At 36.2% G+C, this 18,960-nt stretch overlaps 1 protein-coding gene across 2 annotated transcripts in view; it reads left to right on the top strand.

Annotated features, from left to right (window-relative positions):
• DTL (denticleless E3 ubiquitin protein ligase homolog) overlaps positions 1-18,960 on the top strand; it is a 69,305-nt gene that overhangs the window by 27,067 nt on the left and 23,278 nt on the right. For both annotated transcript variants that reach the window (XM_054457560.2, XM_063672258.1), the window contains 7 exons: positions 1,688-1,800; positions 3,574-3,647; positions 4,957-5,060; positions 5,328-5,432; positions 8,885-8,997; positions 15,014-15,103; positions 17,455-17,590. In XM_054457560.2, coding sequence (XP_054313535.1) covers positions 1,688-1,800; positions 3,574-3,647; positions 4,957-5,060; positions 5,328-5,432; positions 8,885-8,997; positions 15,014-15,103; positions 17,455-17,590 — 735 coding nt within the window. The remainder of the gene's footprint in view (positions 1-1,687; positions 1,801-3,573; positions 3,648-4,956; positions 5,061-5,327; positions 5,433-8,884; positions 8,998-15,013; positions 15,104-17,454; positions 17,591-18,960) is intronic.

Genomic DNA, 18,960 nt, shown 5'->3' with positions numbered 1-18,960 from the left:
AATGTCTTTAAATTTATTTTGGTTTTTAAGAATTTTTTTAATTTTTTTATTATTATTAATATTATTTTTGAGATGGAGTCTCTGTCACCCAGGCTGGAGTGCAGTGGCGTGAACTTGGCTCACTGCACTCTCCACCCACTGGGTTCCAGCAGTTCCTGTAGCTCAGCCTCCTGAGTAGCTGGGATTACAGGCACCCGCCACCACGCCTAGCTAATTTTTGTATTTTTTTAATAGAGATGGAGTTTCACTGTGTTGGCCAGGCTGGTCTCAAACTCCTGACCTCAAGTGGTCTGCCCACCCTGGCCTCCCAAAGTGCTGAAATTACAGGCGTGAGTCACCAGGCCTGGCCTGATTTTAAAGAATTAGATTGAATTAAACATAAGCTCATGGTTATCTCATGATGCCATTAAGCAGACAATGATGATTATCTCACTGTTCACTTTTAGTTGATTTATTAAAATTTTTTTTTGTGTCTGCATTTTAAAAAATTGATAACATAGTTCTACATATTTTGGGGGGTATATGTGATATCTTGATACATATATAGAACATTAAATGATAAAATCAGGGTAATTGGGATATCCATCACCTCAAACATTTATCTTTTCTTTGTGTTGGGAATATTACAATTCTTCTCTTCCAGTTTTTTGTTTCTTGTTTTTTGTTTTTTGTTTTTTTTTTTTTTTGGAGATGGAGTCTCACTCTGTCACCCAGGCTGGAGTGCAGTGGCGTGATCTCATCTCGCTGCAACCTCCACCTCCCAAGTTCAAGTAATTCTCCTACCTCAGCCTCTCAAGTAGCTGGGATTACAGGTGCATGCCACCACGCCCGGCTAGTTGTGTATTTTTAGTACAGACAGGATTTCACCATGTTGGCCAGGCTGGTCTGGAACTCCTGACCTCAGGCAATCTGCCTGCCTCGGCCTCCCATTCTTCTAGCTATTTTGAAATAAATAATAAAATTATTTAGAAAAATTTTAATAAACCTTATTTTGTAGAGCAGTTTTAGGTTCACAGCAAAACTGAGCAGAAAGTACAGTTCCCATATAGCCCCTGCCCTGCCCACACACAGGCTTCCCCACTGACAACATCCTATGCCTGAGTGATACATTTGTTATAATCAGTTAACCTATGTCAACACATGTTGTCACTCAGAGTTTATAATTTACATCAGTGTTATATATTCTTAGTATTACACATTCTGTGGATATTGACAAATGTGTAATGGCATGCGTCCACCATTGTAGCATCATACACAATAGTTTCACTACTCTAGAAATCCTCTGTGCTCCAGTTATTCGTCCCTACCTCCCTCTAAGCCCTGGCAACCACTGGTCTTATTACTTCCCACAGTCACATTTCCTCCATGTCATTTTATGGCTATCAAGCTCATTTCTTTTCAGTGCTGAATAATATTCCATTGTCTGGATGAACCACAGTTTATCCATTCACCTACTGAAGGACATCTTGGTTGTTTCCAAGTTTGGGCAATTATTAAAGCTGTTATAAACATCTCTCCCTTTTTATACATTATAGTCTCACCACAGGAGATGTAGTGCAGCTGGCTCTGCTGGCTTCTAATTTCACCAACTTGGTGAAAAATTACTTAATGTTGAAGTTTTATGTACACATGTTATATTCAGCATGTAAGAATCCTGAAACCTAAATTTCCTTGGAATATCTTTCAGATGGGTTTTATAGGCAAGTGAATCAAATCAGTGGAGCTCACAATACTTCAGACAAGCAAACCCCTTCAAAACCCAAGAAGAAACAGAATTCAAAAGGACTTGCTCCTTCTGTGGTAAGATTTTACAGATGTATACATGCGTGCAGATCTTATCTGTAGGATAGAATAAATGGGAGGCTATTGATTAAGTGAATGAGAATCTTCATGATTCTCATTTGATATCAGTGGTTTATTGCTTATTCAGTACCTACATTTGTGGTTCTCAAATTCTAATTTTTAGTTCTGAATTATAATGCCATTTACCTATATTATTGATGGAATTAAAATATTATATGTAGCCTCGTTGATAAATATCTTTAAATTTATTTTGGTTTTAAAGAATTAGATTGAATTAAACATAAGATGTCTCATGCCATTAAGCAGAAAATGATGATTTTTTTTAAAATTTCAATATCTACATTTTTAAAAATTGATAACATAATTGGACATATTTTGGGGGGTACACTATGTATAATGATCATACATAATTGAGATAGCCATCACTTCAAATACTGTGTGCATCAGAGTTGCCTGAGGCACATGTTAAAAATTCACCTTACTCATCCCTAAAAATCTCTCTACACACACACACACACACACACACACACACACCCCTATAGTATAGTGGAATTCATAAGGAAAAGTGGGGGAGGAGTAGTTTGAAGAAGCATATTAAGTACTGTGATGCAGTTTTCTAAGGGGAAAGAATACCTGTTGTTTTCGTAATACAAACTACAGAAAAATATGTTTTTTGTTTTGAGACAGTCTCACTGTCACCCAAGCTGGAGTGCCGTGGCGCGATCTTGGCTCACTGCAAGCTCTGCCTCCCGGGTTCACGCCATTCTCCTGCCTCAGCCTCCCGAGTAGCTGGGACTACAGGCGCCCGCCACCACGCCCAGCTAATTTTTTGTATTTTTAGTAGAGACGGTGTCTCACCGTGTTAGCCAGGATGGTCTCGATCTCCTGACCTCGTGAGCCTCCCAAAGTGCTGGGATTACCGATGTGAGCCACCACGCCCGGCCAGCTTATTTTTAAGCATTTGACAAAATACTGTTAAATATATTGAGAAACACATGGGTAGAACATAGTACCACTCTAATAACTTACAGTCAGAGCTCAAACAATGCCCATAATATATCCTTTTTCTTTAAAAAATTGCTCTTTTTCTCACTTTAATGTAATTTTTTTTTCATATTCCTGGTGTGTAGGGTACAAGTTAATATTTTGGGGGAAGTATGACTGCTAAGACATTAAGACTTAAAACTATACACTGTGAACAGGACACAAGCATGAATGGAAGCAGATAGTGGAGGCCATATGAAGTTAAAACGAGTAACATTTCAGACATTTAATCCGATTCTGAGCCAAGATAACTTGTTAAGTAATAGCAGTTAGGAGGTACGACTCCACTGGGCCTCTTTTTCAGGGCATGTAATAATCTTTTATTCATAATTCTTTTGATACTCCTATATGATAATCTAGGTAGACAGCAACATTTTAGAGATTAAACTGGCACAAGAAAGTTAAATAAGTTTCCTAAGGATACACACAGCCTATTAGTAGGGCTGAGTCTAAGTAGATGCAGTAGGCTCAGACAAGCAAAATCTTTTAGTCACCAGTTTGTTTTTTGAGTATAAGTGGAAATATTAACACTGTATACTAAAACTTAATGATCCTTGCTAAAATTACCTCTTGGTTAGCATATATACCTGATTGAGATTATTAGAGAAGACATCATCTAAGCCAGTCTGGGGAGAAAAGTTGTTTTTTAGCACCTTGTTCTCTTGATGGTAAAGATTATGATGCCCAAGATAGAATCTTCTTCTTTTTCTTTTCTTGTGCTATCAGGATTTCCAACAAAGTGTTACTGTGGTCCTCTTTCAAGACGAGAATACCTTAGTCTCAGCAGGAGCTGTGGATGGGTAAGAGTCTATTTCTTTTTTCTTCCGACAAGATCTTTTTTATGAGCTGTGATGAGTCAGTCACATAGTCTCATTATAATTGAATGTGTGTGCTTTCAGCTGTCAACATAGCAAGTACCCCAACTGAGAAAAGGAAGTATAGATCACACTGGAAAATACCTAGGTGAAGGACTCTTGCTGGATAATTAAATGAAAGAATAGATATGTCACGCTTAGCACATTGTCTAGCACATAAGAGCAGTGGTAGCTGCTGTTGCTATCTTAGAAAAGGAGCTGGCTGGGTAGCTTGCTTGCCTTATGCAATATAATTTAGTCACTAATTCTCATTTTGAAGAGTAAAATTTCTGTTACTTTGGGTTTTGTCTTTTTCAGGTTTAAGAATATCCTAAAAGAAGAAATCTGATTCTGGGGATGTAATTGACATTTCTGAGAGTAATCTAACTAGATTGATGATAGTAAGGTCTAATGACTTTCACATACCTGTCATCCATGATTAGTCTGAATTCTTGGCTTCCAAATAAGTCTGTTCTGTGATGCTTGTTGGTTGGTTGCATTGTAGAATATTAATTCTTTGCAAATGGAGACTCTTTCTTTTTAAGCTTCCTTCCTATTATATCTCTCAAGGCATCCTTCGCTTAAAATTTTTAATTTAAAAGATGATGGCTTACCAAACTAGGATTTCCATTGTGTCCTCTGGGCACTAAAACCCTCTGAACCAAATTCTCAGGCAGGAATGAAGGATTATCTAAAGGTTGCTCTGTTTGTTTCCAAGAATACTGTCATTTCATATCAGGTCTGTGTTTTCAAGTTGTCTTCATGCTAGAAGTAGAGGATTAAGACAATTATCTCAATAGATGAAATGAAAAAATACTTTATTTCACAGAACAATTTGTTTAGATTATTTAAGGAGTTATGTATGGAGATATAACCACAGGGACAGAACTTGCTACTTATGATATCAAAGGATATATGCAGAATATTAAAGGCTTAGGAAGTGTTTTTTCTAAAAACAATGGAACAATTACTATTGGCACTCAGCCTTCATCTTCCTTTTCCGTTCCCTTAGAGTAAACTCCAGTAACCCATCACTGGGTCAAATCACATCTGTTTCCGTTCTGTCAGAATTATAAGCCTGATATTGGAGACAACAGTATAAGATACTTTAATTTGTTTCCCAATGAAGTATCCTTACTGTACCTAATTAATGTGCCAGAGGAGTTAGATTAAAAGTCATTTCACATTTAGTGTAATTGAAGTTGTTTGGGGTTGGAAGAAGGTCTACAAAATATTTATTTGCCTTGGTTTTTAGGATAATCAAAGTATGGGATTTACGTAAGAATTATACTGCTTATCGACAAGAACCCATAGCATCCAAGTCTTTCCTGTACCCAGGTAGCAGCACTCGAAAACTTGGTAAGCCTTTGTATAGGTCTTTTGGGGAGATACGAATTTTTGTTTAAAAAAAAAAAGGCTAGTTTCCAGTAACATTGATATGAAAAATTCTAATATGTGAAGTTCAAAAGATAAAAACTCAGAAGAATGTTTTTGGTTTGTGTATATTTTGGGGACAAAGACTTCTGATGATGATTCTTATGAAATGATCTATTTTTGTCTCTACATTTTAACCTCACATCTACTCACCATCATCAGGACATGCTAACTTAAGTTTCCTTTTTCCAGGATATTCAAGTCTGATTTTGGATTCCACTGGCTCTACTTTATTTGCTAATTGCACAGATGATAACATCTACATGTTTAATATGACTGGGTTGAAGACTTCTCCAGGTAAGATATTAGTCATTCAAATTCTCTTACCAGGAAACCATTATGGGCTTTTTTTGGTAATGATAATTTAATGGGTTTTCTTCTAAACTGAACTTATTAAGCCATATGAGGACTTTGGCATCTTTGATTACATCCAGTGATAATTTCATAAGTGTACCATTCCTTGTGATGATTTCATAAGTAAGCTGAATCGTGCTTTACATGGTGACTTAATTTTATTTTAACAGAGAGTATCTCCTGAAATTATGCCTTTTGGCCTATATTTAGAATTCTCTCAATTTTTGGTTTAATAAGCTGTGGAGTAGATAAAGTGTTTCTGCTCAGCTTTTGTCCTCTTTAGGGGCTGCTGGTTAAAATTAGGGGGCTGAATTTTTCAGACCCCCAAAATAGTTTCAGCCTACCTCAGCCTTCTCCTTAATGTTAGAGGCCCTTTTATTTCTAGATGTTTTCCCCAGCCTAACCTTTTTTTTTCCCTCAAAACTTTAAAAATAGAATCTGATACTTAAAACTAAAACTAATAAATAAATGATAGTTTTTAAAAGAAAACCCAAGTTTCTCAAGCATGCTTTCCTCTTTTTTTTAATCCTCTCCCCTCCCTCTTCCAAATCACCAGCCTCAGGCATGCTTTAAGAGAGTTATTTGGGTTACGTTATTTTTAAGAACATCAATTTCTTAAGCAACATCTTAGCCTGGTTATTCCTCATCTATAGATCTTTCAAAAACACTTTGAATTCCATAACAAATCCTCAGAGTTACCCAGTTTCCACTAAAGTGAAATGTGCTGATAAACAAGAAATCTCAAGTAGAGAACTTGTTTTATTTATATATATATATATACATATATAATTTTTTTTTTTTTGAGATGGAGTTTCACTCTGTTGCCCAGGCTGGAGTGCAGTGGTTCGATCTCAGCTCACTGCAACCTCCGCCTCCTGGGTTCACGCTATTCTCCTGCCTCAACCTCCCAAGTAGCTGGGACTACAGGCGCCCGCCACCAGGCCTGGCTAATTTTTGTATTTTTAGTAAAGGCGGGGTTTCACCTTGGTCAGGCTGGTCTCAAACTCCTGACCTCATGATCCGCCCATCTCAGCCTCCCGAAGTGCTGGGATTATAGGTGTGAGCCACCATGTCCGGCCCAGAACTTGTCATTTTAGCTGAGATCTTACAGAAGTTTCCAAAGATCACCCCAAGCAATCTTATTAGGACTTTAGTATCGGTGGCAGCATCATAGTCCGCATTTGTGATGCTTTGCACTGGGTCTGGTTTTCTCTAAACAGGAGCAATAGTATTTAGAAAAGGGAAGAGGTGTTTCTTTTGCTATTTTCCTTAATGGAATCTGAGCTTGGAGAACTGCTAATTTAGTTAGTCAAATAAAATAGACTTTTCAACATCTTTCCTTGAAAGATAAAGCCTAATCCTGATTATATTATCAGATGTACAAGAGCTCTTTCTGTAAAATTTTTGCTACAGTGTGGCACTGAAAAGGTCCTTGAGTTTAGTGTCCTGCTGTCCAACACTTCGCTAATAATTTAGTAAACCTTTTCTGTGCTTCTATTTAATTTCATTTGCTCAGATGGATAGATAGGTAGATAGATTAATAGATCGATTTGTTCCTTAAAAATTGAATGACAGCTGGCCATGGTGGCTCACACCTATAAACCCAAGCCCTGGGTTTATAAACCTCAAACTCCTGGGCAGATCGCTTGAGCCCAGGAGTTTGAGACCAGCCTGGGCAACATGGTGAAACCCCATCTTGACAAAAAGATGCAAAAAATTAGCTGGATGTGGTGGCACGCACCTGTAGTCCTGCTACTTGGAAGGCTGAGGTAGGAGGATTGTTTGAGCCTGGGAGGTTTGAGTCTTCATTGAGCCATGATCTTGCCACTGCACTCCAGCCTGAGTGACAGAGTAAGATCCTGTCTCAAAAAAAAAAAAAAAAAAATTGAATGACAGCCGTGTGTGTGTGTGTGTGTGTGTGTGTGTGTGTGTGTGTGTGTGTAACGTCTTGTAATTACTTGTCCTTTTCAAAACTTCTGAATCAATCTTGGATTCGATACTTGATCTACCATGCTTTGTATTATGGTGTTTATATGTTCATAAGGATGACTTTGAAGTACTTTAAGAGCCCAGATCACCAAAGCAAGATTAAATTGAGCTCATTAAAGGCAACATACATTTTAGGAGGATTTTTAGCAAGGTTTAAACATTTACAGTGCATATCATACCAGCCTTTCTTAGACCAGCAGAGGGCAATAAATACTTACAGGTGTAGTGGGAAATTCAGGCTAGAGTTTTCCATTCATGGTTGAGAGTTGAGGAAGATTAAAAATTACAATTTTAGAACAATGTTCAGAATAAAGGAGCTTGTATATTTTGCAGTGATAATAGGTGTATACAAATTGATGCATATCCTGCCTCACTTTCACAGTAAAAATGTCTGATGTGAGGAGTATTTGCTATGCCTGCGTAGCTTTTTCCTTTAAAGCTATAAATGCAAAGTTCTTTTCCAGCTTTATTCTAGAAAATGGAAGAGATTCCTGTGAGCACTTACGGAAAGCTGTTAAGTCCCCTACTAATACTTTTTTCTCTGGAGTGTGATTGTTTTTTCCTGCCTAAAAGTATCCTTAAATTCTCCAATAATTGAGATTTTTCTCTTGTATTTCCTAGTAGTGTTCTGATGTCAGAGGCCTCAGGTTTTGACCTTCTTAAGATAGAAGAACCTGTCAAGAACATATGCTAGATTGGGTTACCTGCCCTTTTGCCATTGAGAGTGAGAAGGCTAAACCTAGTCTAGTGCCTAATCTAGTACATATAAACATAGTTTACCCCACTAGCTCTTCCACCATTCAGCCTACTTAAAGTGCTGGATTAAAATGATTCTCACATCCCAGATAAGCTATTAGTAAGTTTTAACCAGAACTCAAATGATACTTTTCACTGATTTTTTTTTTTCCTTTTCATGGAACAAATGTTTGAGGATCTACTCTGTTCAAAGCACTATAAAGTCTAGTGAGGAAAAAGTAAGATATAAAATTTATCCTCAAGAGGCCTGAAGTCTAAGGGGAAATTAGATGAATATATTATGCAGTGGAAAAAATCCTACCCTGGGCTAGAGAGAGAGGGTCTTATAAAGGCATTTTATTGCAAGTTGGACATTGGCTGGATTCTTTTTTTAAGGAATGTTTTCCATCAGATTTTTTTCTCTTGATATCACCATTTTCATACCAAGTACGCAGACTGAGTTCATGAGATTGGATCTAATATAAAGCTTCCTTCTAGGGTTTCATTTTTCTGCCAATGTCCAGTTCCCTTGTATTTGATGGATAAAGCTAGATCATCTGCTTCAATAGGCAATACAGTGATAAAACTTGTTAAAATATATATGCTGTCTATATCCATTTGACCACTAGAAATAACAAGAGCCAAGAAATTTGGTTTTTTTCCTCTGGCAGTGGCTATTTTCAATGGACACCAGAACTCTACCTTTTATGTAAAATCCAGCCTTAGTCCAGATGACCAGTTTTTAGTCAGTGGCTCAAGTGATGAAGCTGCCTACATATGGAAGGTAAGTTGCTAAACTTCACCCACAAGTGTTAGACTAAAGTATTCTTGCAAATATTTGTTCTGTCCAATATGAGGTAAGTTTAATGTAACCACATGCTATACTATTCCTGCATCAGATATTTAGTAAAGGTTGCTCTTGGCTCTTAGTATAACTGAAACCTTACTTTGCTACAGAATGTATGACACTTGCAGGGCCATAGCTTGTCAGAAATTGACAATTCGTATCCTCTGTTTCACAAATTATTAGGAAATTGAGAATTCAGAGGGTGGTAAGAAACTTAACTACTTTGTCCTGCATCCTGGAAAACATGCTATACTGACTTGCTGCCCTATGTTTTCAAACTCTCGTTCAGAATACAGTATTTTGATCCCTAGGATCCTGTTCTTGAATCACCCATGGAGCCTTGCACAAAACAGAAACTCAAAAATATTTTTATGATTAATTTATTCTTTATTCTCTCCTTACAAGTAGCTGATCTTCAGGCCACTAAAGTAGATATGGCTGCTTTATCAGATTTTTATATATTTAATAGCATTATTTACTAATCTTTTTTTTTTTTTTTTTTTTGAGATGGAGTCTCACTCTGTCGCCCAGGCTGGAGTGCAGTGGCACAATCTCAGCTCACTGCAAGCTCTGCCTCCCGGGTTCACGCCATTCTCCTGCCTCAGCCTCCCGAGTAACTGGGACTACAGGTGCCCGCCACTATGCCCGGCTAATTTTTTTTGTATTTTTAGTAGAGACAGGATTTCACCATGTTAGCCAGGATGGTCTTGATCTCCTGACCTCGTGATCCGCCTAACTCGGCCTCCCAAAGTGCTGGGATTACAGGCGTGAGCCACCATGCCTGGCCAATAATCTTTTAAGTAACTTTTTTAATAACAGTAATTCTAAAGTGTCTACTGTAAGCTAAGAAATTTAGAGCTGTCCATTTGAAGTCCAGTGGAGAAAATAAAAATGTTACACAACAGGTAGCAGTTGCTTATTACTGAAAAATGTCTCTTGAAGGAATAATTAATTATGGAAATGTTCTGGGAATTCAGAGAATGATCATTAAGGCATTGTTTACCCATGACTAAGAATTAGTTATCTTCTAGATTTCCCTGTAACTTCATAAATGTCTTTGACATCAGTGAATTGGATGATTAGAGTTCACATATTTTGGGTTTTAAAGTCATAACGTCTAAAACTTCATAGATCCCATAGTTCTGATAGTATCAAATCCCTTCTCAAGAGAAAGTTATATCATTCTTTAGAAAGTTATATCATTCTTTATCCTGCCAAGCTCTAGAAAGTAATATTGCTAATTTTTTTTAGGACAGGGGTAAAACCTGTTTAGTATGAAGCATAATTCTTCAGCTTAGTTTCTTCCAATCCTGAGGGAAGTACAAAAGAAAAGTGATTTCTATATAACTGGAGTTGCGAAAATGCAACACTACTTTATTAAAATTTTACTAACAATATCCTAAATAGTCACAGGATGGAGATGTTGCTCTATCCAAGATGCTTCTATGTTGGGCCTGCCTTTTTCTACAAGCATATTTCTTTGTTTTATTATATTTTTAAATGCCTATAAAGTATATACTTGACTCCATCACAAGATGGAGTTTCCTCTTTATAATATTCTTCTTACTTGAGATTTTAACTTTAAAATGTTATGTCGCTGGCACTAATGCTCTGTCTTATATTTAAAATTTTCAGTTTCAAATTTGGTCTTAATGCTTATTTTGCTACCTTTTTCCTTTCTTCTTTGCTCACTGTCTTGCCTATGTTTCCTTCTCCACTTTGGCTCCCAACTTAACTAGAGGATTTTATTCCTACCACAGGTCTGTATCTTTTAAAGTTTGTTTCTTGTTAAAAAAAAAAAAAATTTTTTTCAAACATCACAATAAGCATATAAGAATAATTCAAAAAATACTTATGTATTGATCATTCTTTTTAAATTATTCTTAATTAAGTTTTAATTATATGTACATAATTATGTATACAATTACATGTGTGTTGTATAGCTTTTTGATAGTTTTTAAATTCTTAATAAATTTTTAAATTTTATATATACATAATTATGTATACAATTATATATTATGTGTATGTGTGTAAAGTTTTCTTGACAATTCTTTAAGTTCCTTCCTCTTCTCTAGCGCAAAGGCCTTTTTAAAATTTTGTTTCAGGGAATGAAGGTTGTGGGAATACTTCCTGCCTTTAAAGATATACACTAAATATAGTTGGCCGTTGTTTCTAAGCCATTTTCAGACAACGAATCAGTGGCTACCACATACATGGGTTACCGTTTTTTAATTCCTAGGCTGGGTCACATGTCAGTGTTGAATGACGTGGTTCAGACGTGATGTTCTTCTGCCTGTCCACACATAACTTGCTGTACAGGCTCTGATATTTGAGATCCTGGCAAGCTTGCACCTCCTAAATTTGAATTTGCCTAGTGAGGTGGCTCAGTTTCTCTTTTCCATGATTAAAAAAAGGAGTGGTATTTTAAGAGCAATTCCATTCAAGCTGAGTATCCAGGCTGTTAGATTGCTCTTCTACGTGTTCAAAAAGTCAGAATTCTCTTAAGTATTGGAATTTTTTCTATGCTAAAAAGCCAAAAGCCCATGGGCACAAGAAAACAAAATAGAATGGAGTTTTGTATCTTAAGACAGAAGAGAATGGCCTTTTAATCCTCACTACTGCCCAGCAAAGGGGAAATATAATATATTCGGACTGATATTGAGGCCCAAGACTTAAAAAGATTTAGTATTATACCTTTTCTTTTTAATTTCCTAACTATTGTCCCACCCCCACCCCATTCTCTTTTCTCTGGTTTGTTTCTGATATAGCCACTGAATAGCATCGAAGTGGTTATAAATAAACTGATTTGGCATAGTCATTCTACCACTGACTGGTGAAACGTTGAGCCTGACACTTTAGGAAGTGTAAATGATCTCATGGCAGAAATAAAGATTAGACTTGGTTTCCAACTGGGCAGAGAAGAGATTTTGTGAGGAAAAGTGCTGATATTCTTTGTATGTTTCAGTACACAAAATAACTTTATGACATCTGTAGGTTAGAGCCACTTACTTCTAGAGGTACCTTCTTAGTTCTAGGAGATTTAACTTTGGGATTCTTTGTGCCTTGAATTAAAGTCTTTATTTTACAAAAAGTAGAATATGTAAGAGAGGACAGTCTTCTGTGTCTGAGCATCTCCAAAATGCATGGATATAAATGTCTCTTAGACTTAATAGTCTCCTTCCTACTTAAAAGGGAAAGGAAGCTTTAAAAAATGAAGTTACGTAATTATGATAATGTTCTTATAATAATGTAGGGACAATAAATAAAAATTTATTTGAATAAAAATGAAGGATTTAAAAGCCACCTGAATCTCATTAGAAGAAATGAATCTTTCTTGAAGTAGTCATACTATACCCTAGGATAGTCCTAAACTATCAAAGCATAAAAGTTCATAAAAACATGTTAGACATTAGTTTCTCATTTTAACCCATAACACGCCCTTCCTCCCATTTTTCCTTATTCAGATAGAATTCATATAACATAAAATTCACCATTTTAGTCATTTTAAAGTTTACAATAGAGTAGTTACTATTGTAATCACAGTGTTGTCCCAACATCACCACTATCTAATTCCCAAACATCATCACAGCAGAAAAAAACCCGTGTCCTTTAACAGTCACTCTCTAATTCCCTCTTCCTCCCCAACACCTGCTAAACTACATTCAGTCTCTATGGATTTGCTATTCTAGACATTTCATATAAATGGAATCATACAAAATCAGCATTTTGTGTCTGACGTCTTTTACTTAGCATAATATCATCAAGGTTCATCCATGTTATAGCATGTGTCAGTACTTACTCCTTTTTATGACTGAATAATATGCCATTGTGCGGATAGACCACAGTTTGTTTATTCATTCATCAGTTGATGGACATTTGAGCTGTTTCCATTTTTTGACATGAATAAAGCTGCTATAAACATTTGTGTATAAGTTCTTGTTTAACATAGGTTTTTAATTCTCCTGGGAGTGTAGGAACAGAATTCTATTCCTAAGAATAGAATTGCTGGGTCATATAATTGTTTAACTTTTTGAGGAACCTTCCCCCCACTTTTAATGCTATGTAAAGTGCCTGGCTTAGACTTTTACTGTCATCATTGATACCTTGTTATCATATTCCAAAATGTTTTTCTAATGGGTCTGTTTCTTTTTTTCTCTGAAACCCTATAGATAAATGCAAAAATATGCATATATTCTATTGGTGGGTATTTAGCGGGTTTTTTGAAACTTATTTTAATCCTTGGTGTACACATTTAGGTTCTCCTAGGTATTATAATACAGAAACTGAGAAAGGACCAATATCATTAAATTAAAAGCTAAAGGCAATAAGCAGGGTGAATAAATGGAAGAGAATAATGTGTTTCTACCAGGGATGCTCAGTAGGACTTGAGGATTTCCTCTCCCTTCTAATTTGCTGCACCAGACCTGTTTGGACCTTGGGTGAAGAGAAACTTAATAGACTGGGGCCATCCCAAACGGAGGAGGAAAGGAAAATTTTTGTGACTACTGGGATAGTTAGAGACGATCTTCAAAGTCTTTTCTAAAATATGTTACCTTATGAAAGAATGAATTATCTCTGTGCCATTGTAGGAGTAGACAGTAAGTGAGATTCCTGTAGATGTGGAAAAAGCTTCCTTTCTGATAAATTTTAATTAACTCAGCAAGACAAGTTAGACTCTGCTCTTTGTCTTCTTTTGCTTTTTGAATTGTTGCATATGTACCATTTAAGCCAAGAGAGGAGTATTAATGATTGAGTTGAATAACCTTATCAATCAGTGTGTCAGATCTCTTAACTATAATCTGGGGAATCTATTAAGTTTACTTAGTCATTCTCACAAATAATCATTCCAGAGTCACCTCCACTTTCTTCATACAAATGAGCCATGGTTCAGAGCCTCAGGAAAATGAAAAGAGAATAACTTCTCTCAGCCCCAACCTCCTTGCTGTTTTGAAACACATGCTAATAATAGTTATGTGAGTTTGTACTCCTTATTGTGCTGATTAATTCCCATGGCCTATGAAAGAGACTGACATCTCTTGAATGAGTCAGCTGTATGATGCTGTCAAATGTACATAACTGGTGGCATCTGATGATGGAAAAATATGATTCTTAGTCACATGTACAGGACAGTACAATGTGACCCTTCTTTCCATATTAAAATAAAATATGAGTGACACTTACTTGAAAATTCAAACCTTCTCTCAGAAAATTAACTGAAATATAGTTTTAGAGGAAAAAAAAGTTTTTCCAGAAAGGATACCAAAATGCCATGTAAAATACAGTCTATACCCCTTCAGAATGAAGGTTATCCAACTCAAAATGAAGGAGTATAACTTTGAGTTTTGTAAAAGTTAGTGACCAGCTCTGTTGGGACAAGATGATGGTCTTCTTTTGGAAGGAAGACCCAAGAGAGCTCTTCCCCAAGAGCTCTCTTGTCCCAAGAGAGCTGGTAGCATGTTTCAGAAATCTTCACGTTTCACAGTTAATTTAGTGTTCCTAGAAGTAGCTGACTAGGGATCTGAAGATGTCTGCGCTGTGTAAAAACAGGACTGAGTTGTCAAGTTGACTACTTAAGGATGGATAACATCCTTCCAGAAAGTTTACCACCTAAGGAATAAGGGACAATGCCAGTCTTGAATTTTAGTCAAAATATATATGGCTAGGTAATATATATGGCTAGGTTGTCCTGATATGAAATAAGAACTATCCTTGTGTGTAAGCTCATGTTATTTACTTATTTTGACTGTTTTCATTGTGTTTTCCCAGATCAGTAACAAATATTTCATTGCCCATTGGAAATCTTTTTTTTTTTTTCCCCAAACTATAGCTAGGCAGGTCTAGTGGCCTTTGGTAACAATCCTAAAGCTCTCTAAGACACACTTCTGAATTCAAAGGCCTCTATCTGGGAAATCTAATATTGCTTTGCTGACTTGTTTCTTTTTGATTGGACTAGGTCTCCACACCCTGGCAACCTCCTACTGTGCTCCTGGGTCATTCTCAAGAGGTCACGTCTGTGTGCTGGTGTCCGTCTGACTTCACAAAGGTTTGTAAATGAATCTCTATAGTTGGTTTAAAATGTAGATCACAGGTTTATAGGTTTTTCTAAGGTTTGTTTTGAGAATGATATAAATTTTTTATGTTTAAGTTGAGATTTTAAAGACCTAAAGGCCATCCAGGATCTATATTCACATTACTCAGGCATATTCTGCTTTTCTGTACCCATACCATAATGGTATTATGCCCTGTGAAATAAGGATAGATTTCTGGTTCCCTAGAGTTATTTCTTTCCTAAATGTAGAATTAAGTTGTTAACTTAATTAAAATTTTCTATTAAAATCTAAGATAAAAATACAATCTAAGGTAAGAACTAGTCTTTTTTACTTTTTAGATATTATCAATGTAGTATATTAAAGGTAGCATCTTGACAGCCCAATTTGGGTTTTCACATATGGCTAACAAAATGGTTACTGTGAAGTCTTAACATGTTAGGTTATCTATTGCTAAACTATGTAAGTAGGTCTGAAATGTTTTAGATACTCCAGAAAGAAGACAATATGCCCACCTTTTAATTTTTTTATAGTGACACTTTAAGAAATAAAAAAAGCCTAAAATGGAGAAAGGCCAGAAACATTAAAAACTATGTATATATTGGAATTTCATATAATAGTAGCTCAAGTTCCAGTCATTCTCCCAAACCCCATTGCCTCTGGTCTTTGAGTTATTCTGGGTTCTACAGGTAATCTTATTTCTGTGGAGGTCTCCCCTTTCACATATGACGTTTTGAGGTTTTGTTGCCTATTGTTCCCATCTGTTTTTTATCTTCCAGAAACTTCTCATGGTCTGGTCTATTTGTGGCATCCCTGCTAGCTTCCAGTATTGCTGTGGATTTCTCCTTATTCTTGTTACCATTTCTGTGCTCAACTTCATGGCAGACCTTTTCTTTTTTTTTAAGTCATTACTTTAATCACCCAAAATTACATATTAATGATATTTTTTCCTCTGAGATTCCATGTAACTTCTTTTAACATGGAGTGTTGCATCTTCATGGAACTTACTAAGTTGAATGATTTTCGAATTATTCCGTTAATTATGTTATCTTTTTTTCAATCGTCATATATTATCCTTACCCCTATGCATCTCAAACATCATATATTAATTATCCTTATTTCCTGTGCTCAAAGGAAATAGCAGGGCTGTTTACCTATACTAATTTATTGGCTACTTTTTTAAGTCTTAAAAATAATTTCATCCCAAGCCTAGAATTAGGAAAGTAAAATATGGTTTGTGTTGTTTTTGTGTTTTTAATGTCTGGCATTTGGAATAGGAGAAAGCTGGGTTTAAATTCTAGCGCTTCCATTTGATTGTGGTTACTTTGGGCAAATAACTTTATTCCCATTTTGCATATGAGATTATTTGAGTACAAAGCTTTTAGAGTGTGAGAATTAAATAAGATAAAGAATGTAAACTACCAGACACATAGTAGGTGCTCTGCAAATAACTGTTGTTAATAAACTATAGTGGAACTGTGAGATTCCAAACATTTCATATTGAACAGTTAAATATGTGCATCTTCTTTTGGCCTCCCAGTAAGGAAAGGAAAAAGCTGCCAGTCTCTTGGGGGCCAAGACTTAAGAGAACGTGTATTCTTTTTTTCTTTCTCTTTAGTGACTGAAATAGAGAAATTATATAAACAAATCCTGGGGAACAGCTCTGGTACCAGTGGCCATTTGCCACAAGCTCTTCAAGCTGGACTTTCTCTGCCATAAAAGGCTTGGGACCAAGATCGAGAATAGTCAGATATTTTTAAAGGGGCAAAGGTTATTTTTTAACTTCTTTCAGCCTAGTGAACTTGTTGTTTTCCCAGATTGCTCCTTTACCTATCTGAAAAAGAATCTCAAAAGGAATGGTTTCCTTCTACTTGTCACAGCCTACTAGAGTCATGGGCCAAGTCTGATCTTGCAAATGGTGCCATTACTTTAGCAATGTGGCACAACATGCAGAATTCAGAAGAAAGTTGTAGAAATTGAATGTTGGTAACATATACTGATTGATCATTTAACAGAAGAGTAAAAAGAGTGTCTTAACTACATATTTTGTATTTATATAGAAGATGATAAAGAGCCAGAACTTTAGATAAGAAATGACCAGTAACAAAAGCCATACTAGTAGAACGTATATGAAGAAGAAACTAAAGAGTCAGCTTTGTTGGAAATCTGGAATGATTCCTGAAAGCAAGAAATGGATGTACATGATCTTTAAGATATTATTTTCTATATCCTGTTTATTAGACAAAATAATTCTCCAGGCACAAGGCCTTAAGACACACCTATTTTTTAATGTATTTTGAATCTTTGATTGAAATTTCTTAATTCCCTTCTTGGTACTCCCTCTTAGATTGCTACCTGTTCTGATGACAATACACTAAAAATCTGGCGCTTGAATAGAGGCTTAGAGGAGAAACCAGGAGGTGATAAACTTTCCACGGTGGGTTGGGCCTCTCAGAAGAAAAAAGAGTCAAGACCTGGCCTAGGTAAGGATATCATATACTTTGCAAGTTTTTTATGGTTTCACTAGTTTAGTCCGACAGTACAGAGTAATAAGCTAGATTTGATCTTGCTTTGCTATGTTTTTAAAGAAAAGCACTATCTTCTTGCCATTCATTCTTTTTGACTAGTATTTCCCAAGCACTACTATGTTTATCATTTACACAAGGTACTACAGTGGTGGATTTATTCAACAAATATTTCTTGAACACCCAGTATGTGCTGGGCCCTGTTCTTAGTTGCTAGGGATTCAGCAATGAACAAAAGAATAAAAAATCCTGAAGATGTAAATAGAGCTAACATATTAGTGTGAGAGGCAATAAGCAAGATAAAAAAGTAAAATATATACTGTGTCAAATAACAATAAGGGCTTAGGAATAAAGGAAATAGGAAAGGGAGAAGGGCAAGGGTGAAGGATGCTATCAAAATTTTATATTAGGTGACCAGGGGGGCCTCAATGACAAGATGGCATTTGAGTAAAGAAAGTGAAGTAGTAAGCCACATAGATATTTTAAAGAAGAATATTCCAGGCAGATAAAAGTACACAGGCCCTAAAGCAGGAGCATGCTTGGCATATTTTCTCTTCCTCAGAGAGGCTATCATGGCTGGCCCCTAGGGCTGCAGCAGGCAAAGGAAAGGGAGGGAATAGTAGTAGAAAATGAAATTCTGTGAGACTTTGGCTTTTATTTTGATAGACAAAAGTCCACCAGAAGGTTTAGAGCAGAAGAGTATCATAATTTGACTTTTAACTTGATCATTCTTGCTCCTGTGTTGAGGATAAATTTTAAGGAGGTCAGGTTAAAAGCAAAAAGCTACTTTTAAAAAGCCATTGAGATAATCCAGGAAGTGATGATGGTGACTTAGACTAGAGTAGTAGCAGAAGCTATGATGAGAAGTCATTCAATTTTGGATATATTTACAAGACAGAGCCAACAGAATATGTTGAGGGATCAGATATGGGGCTGTATGGGAGAGTTATCAAGGATGACTTCAGAGATTTTGCTTAAGAAGCTAAAAAGATGGAGTGTCATTAACCTAGATAAATATCCCTGCAGGAAGAGCAAGTTTGGGAGGGAACAGCTGGAGTTCCATTTGGACACGTTGTTTGATATGATTATTAAACACCCAAATGGACACATCAGGGAGGCATTTAGATGTTTAATTCTGCAGTTCAGGGTTGAAGTTACAGATGTGAGGTTCATTATCACACAGGGTGAAGATAGCTATAGATAGAAAAAAATAGGCCTGGGGTCTTGGGGTACCCCGATGTTTAGAGGTTGAGGAGGTGACAAATACCATTAAAGCCTACTGAGTAGCTACAACCAGAGAAGTAAGAGAAAAACTGGGAGAGTGTTAC

Source organism: Pongo pygmaeus, chromosome 1 (assembly GCF_028885625.2).
Source record: "Pongo pygmaeus isolate AG05252 chromosome 1, NHGRI_mPonPyg2-v2.0_pri, whole genome shotgun sequence".
Lineage (NCBI taxonomy): Eukaryota > Metazoa > Chordata > Mammalia > Primates > Hominidae > Pongo > Pongo pygmaeus.
Note: the sequence above shows the minus strand (reverse complement) of the source record. Positions and strands in the feature narration are given on the sequence as shown.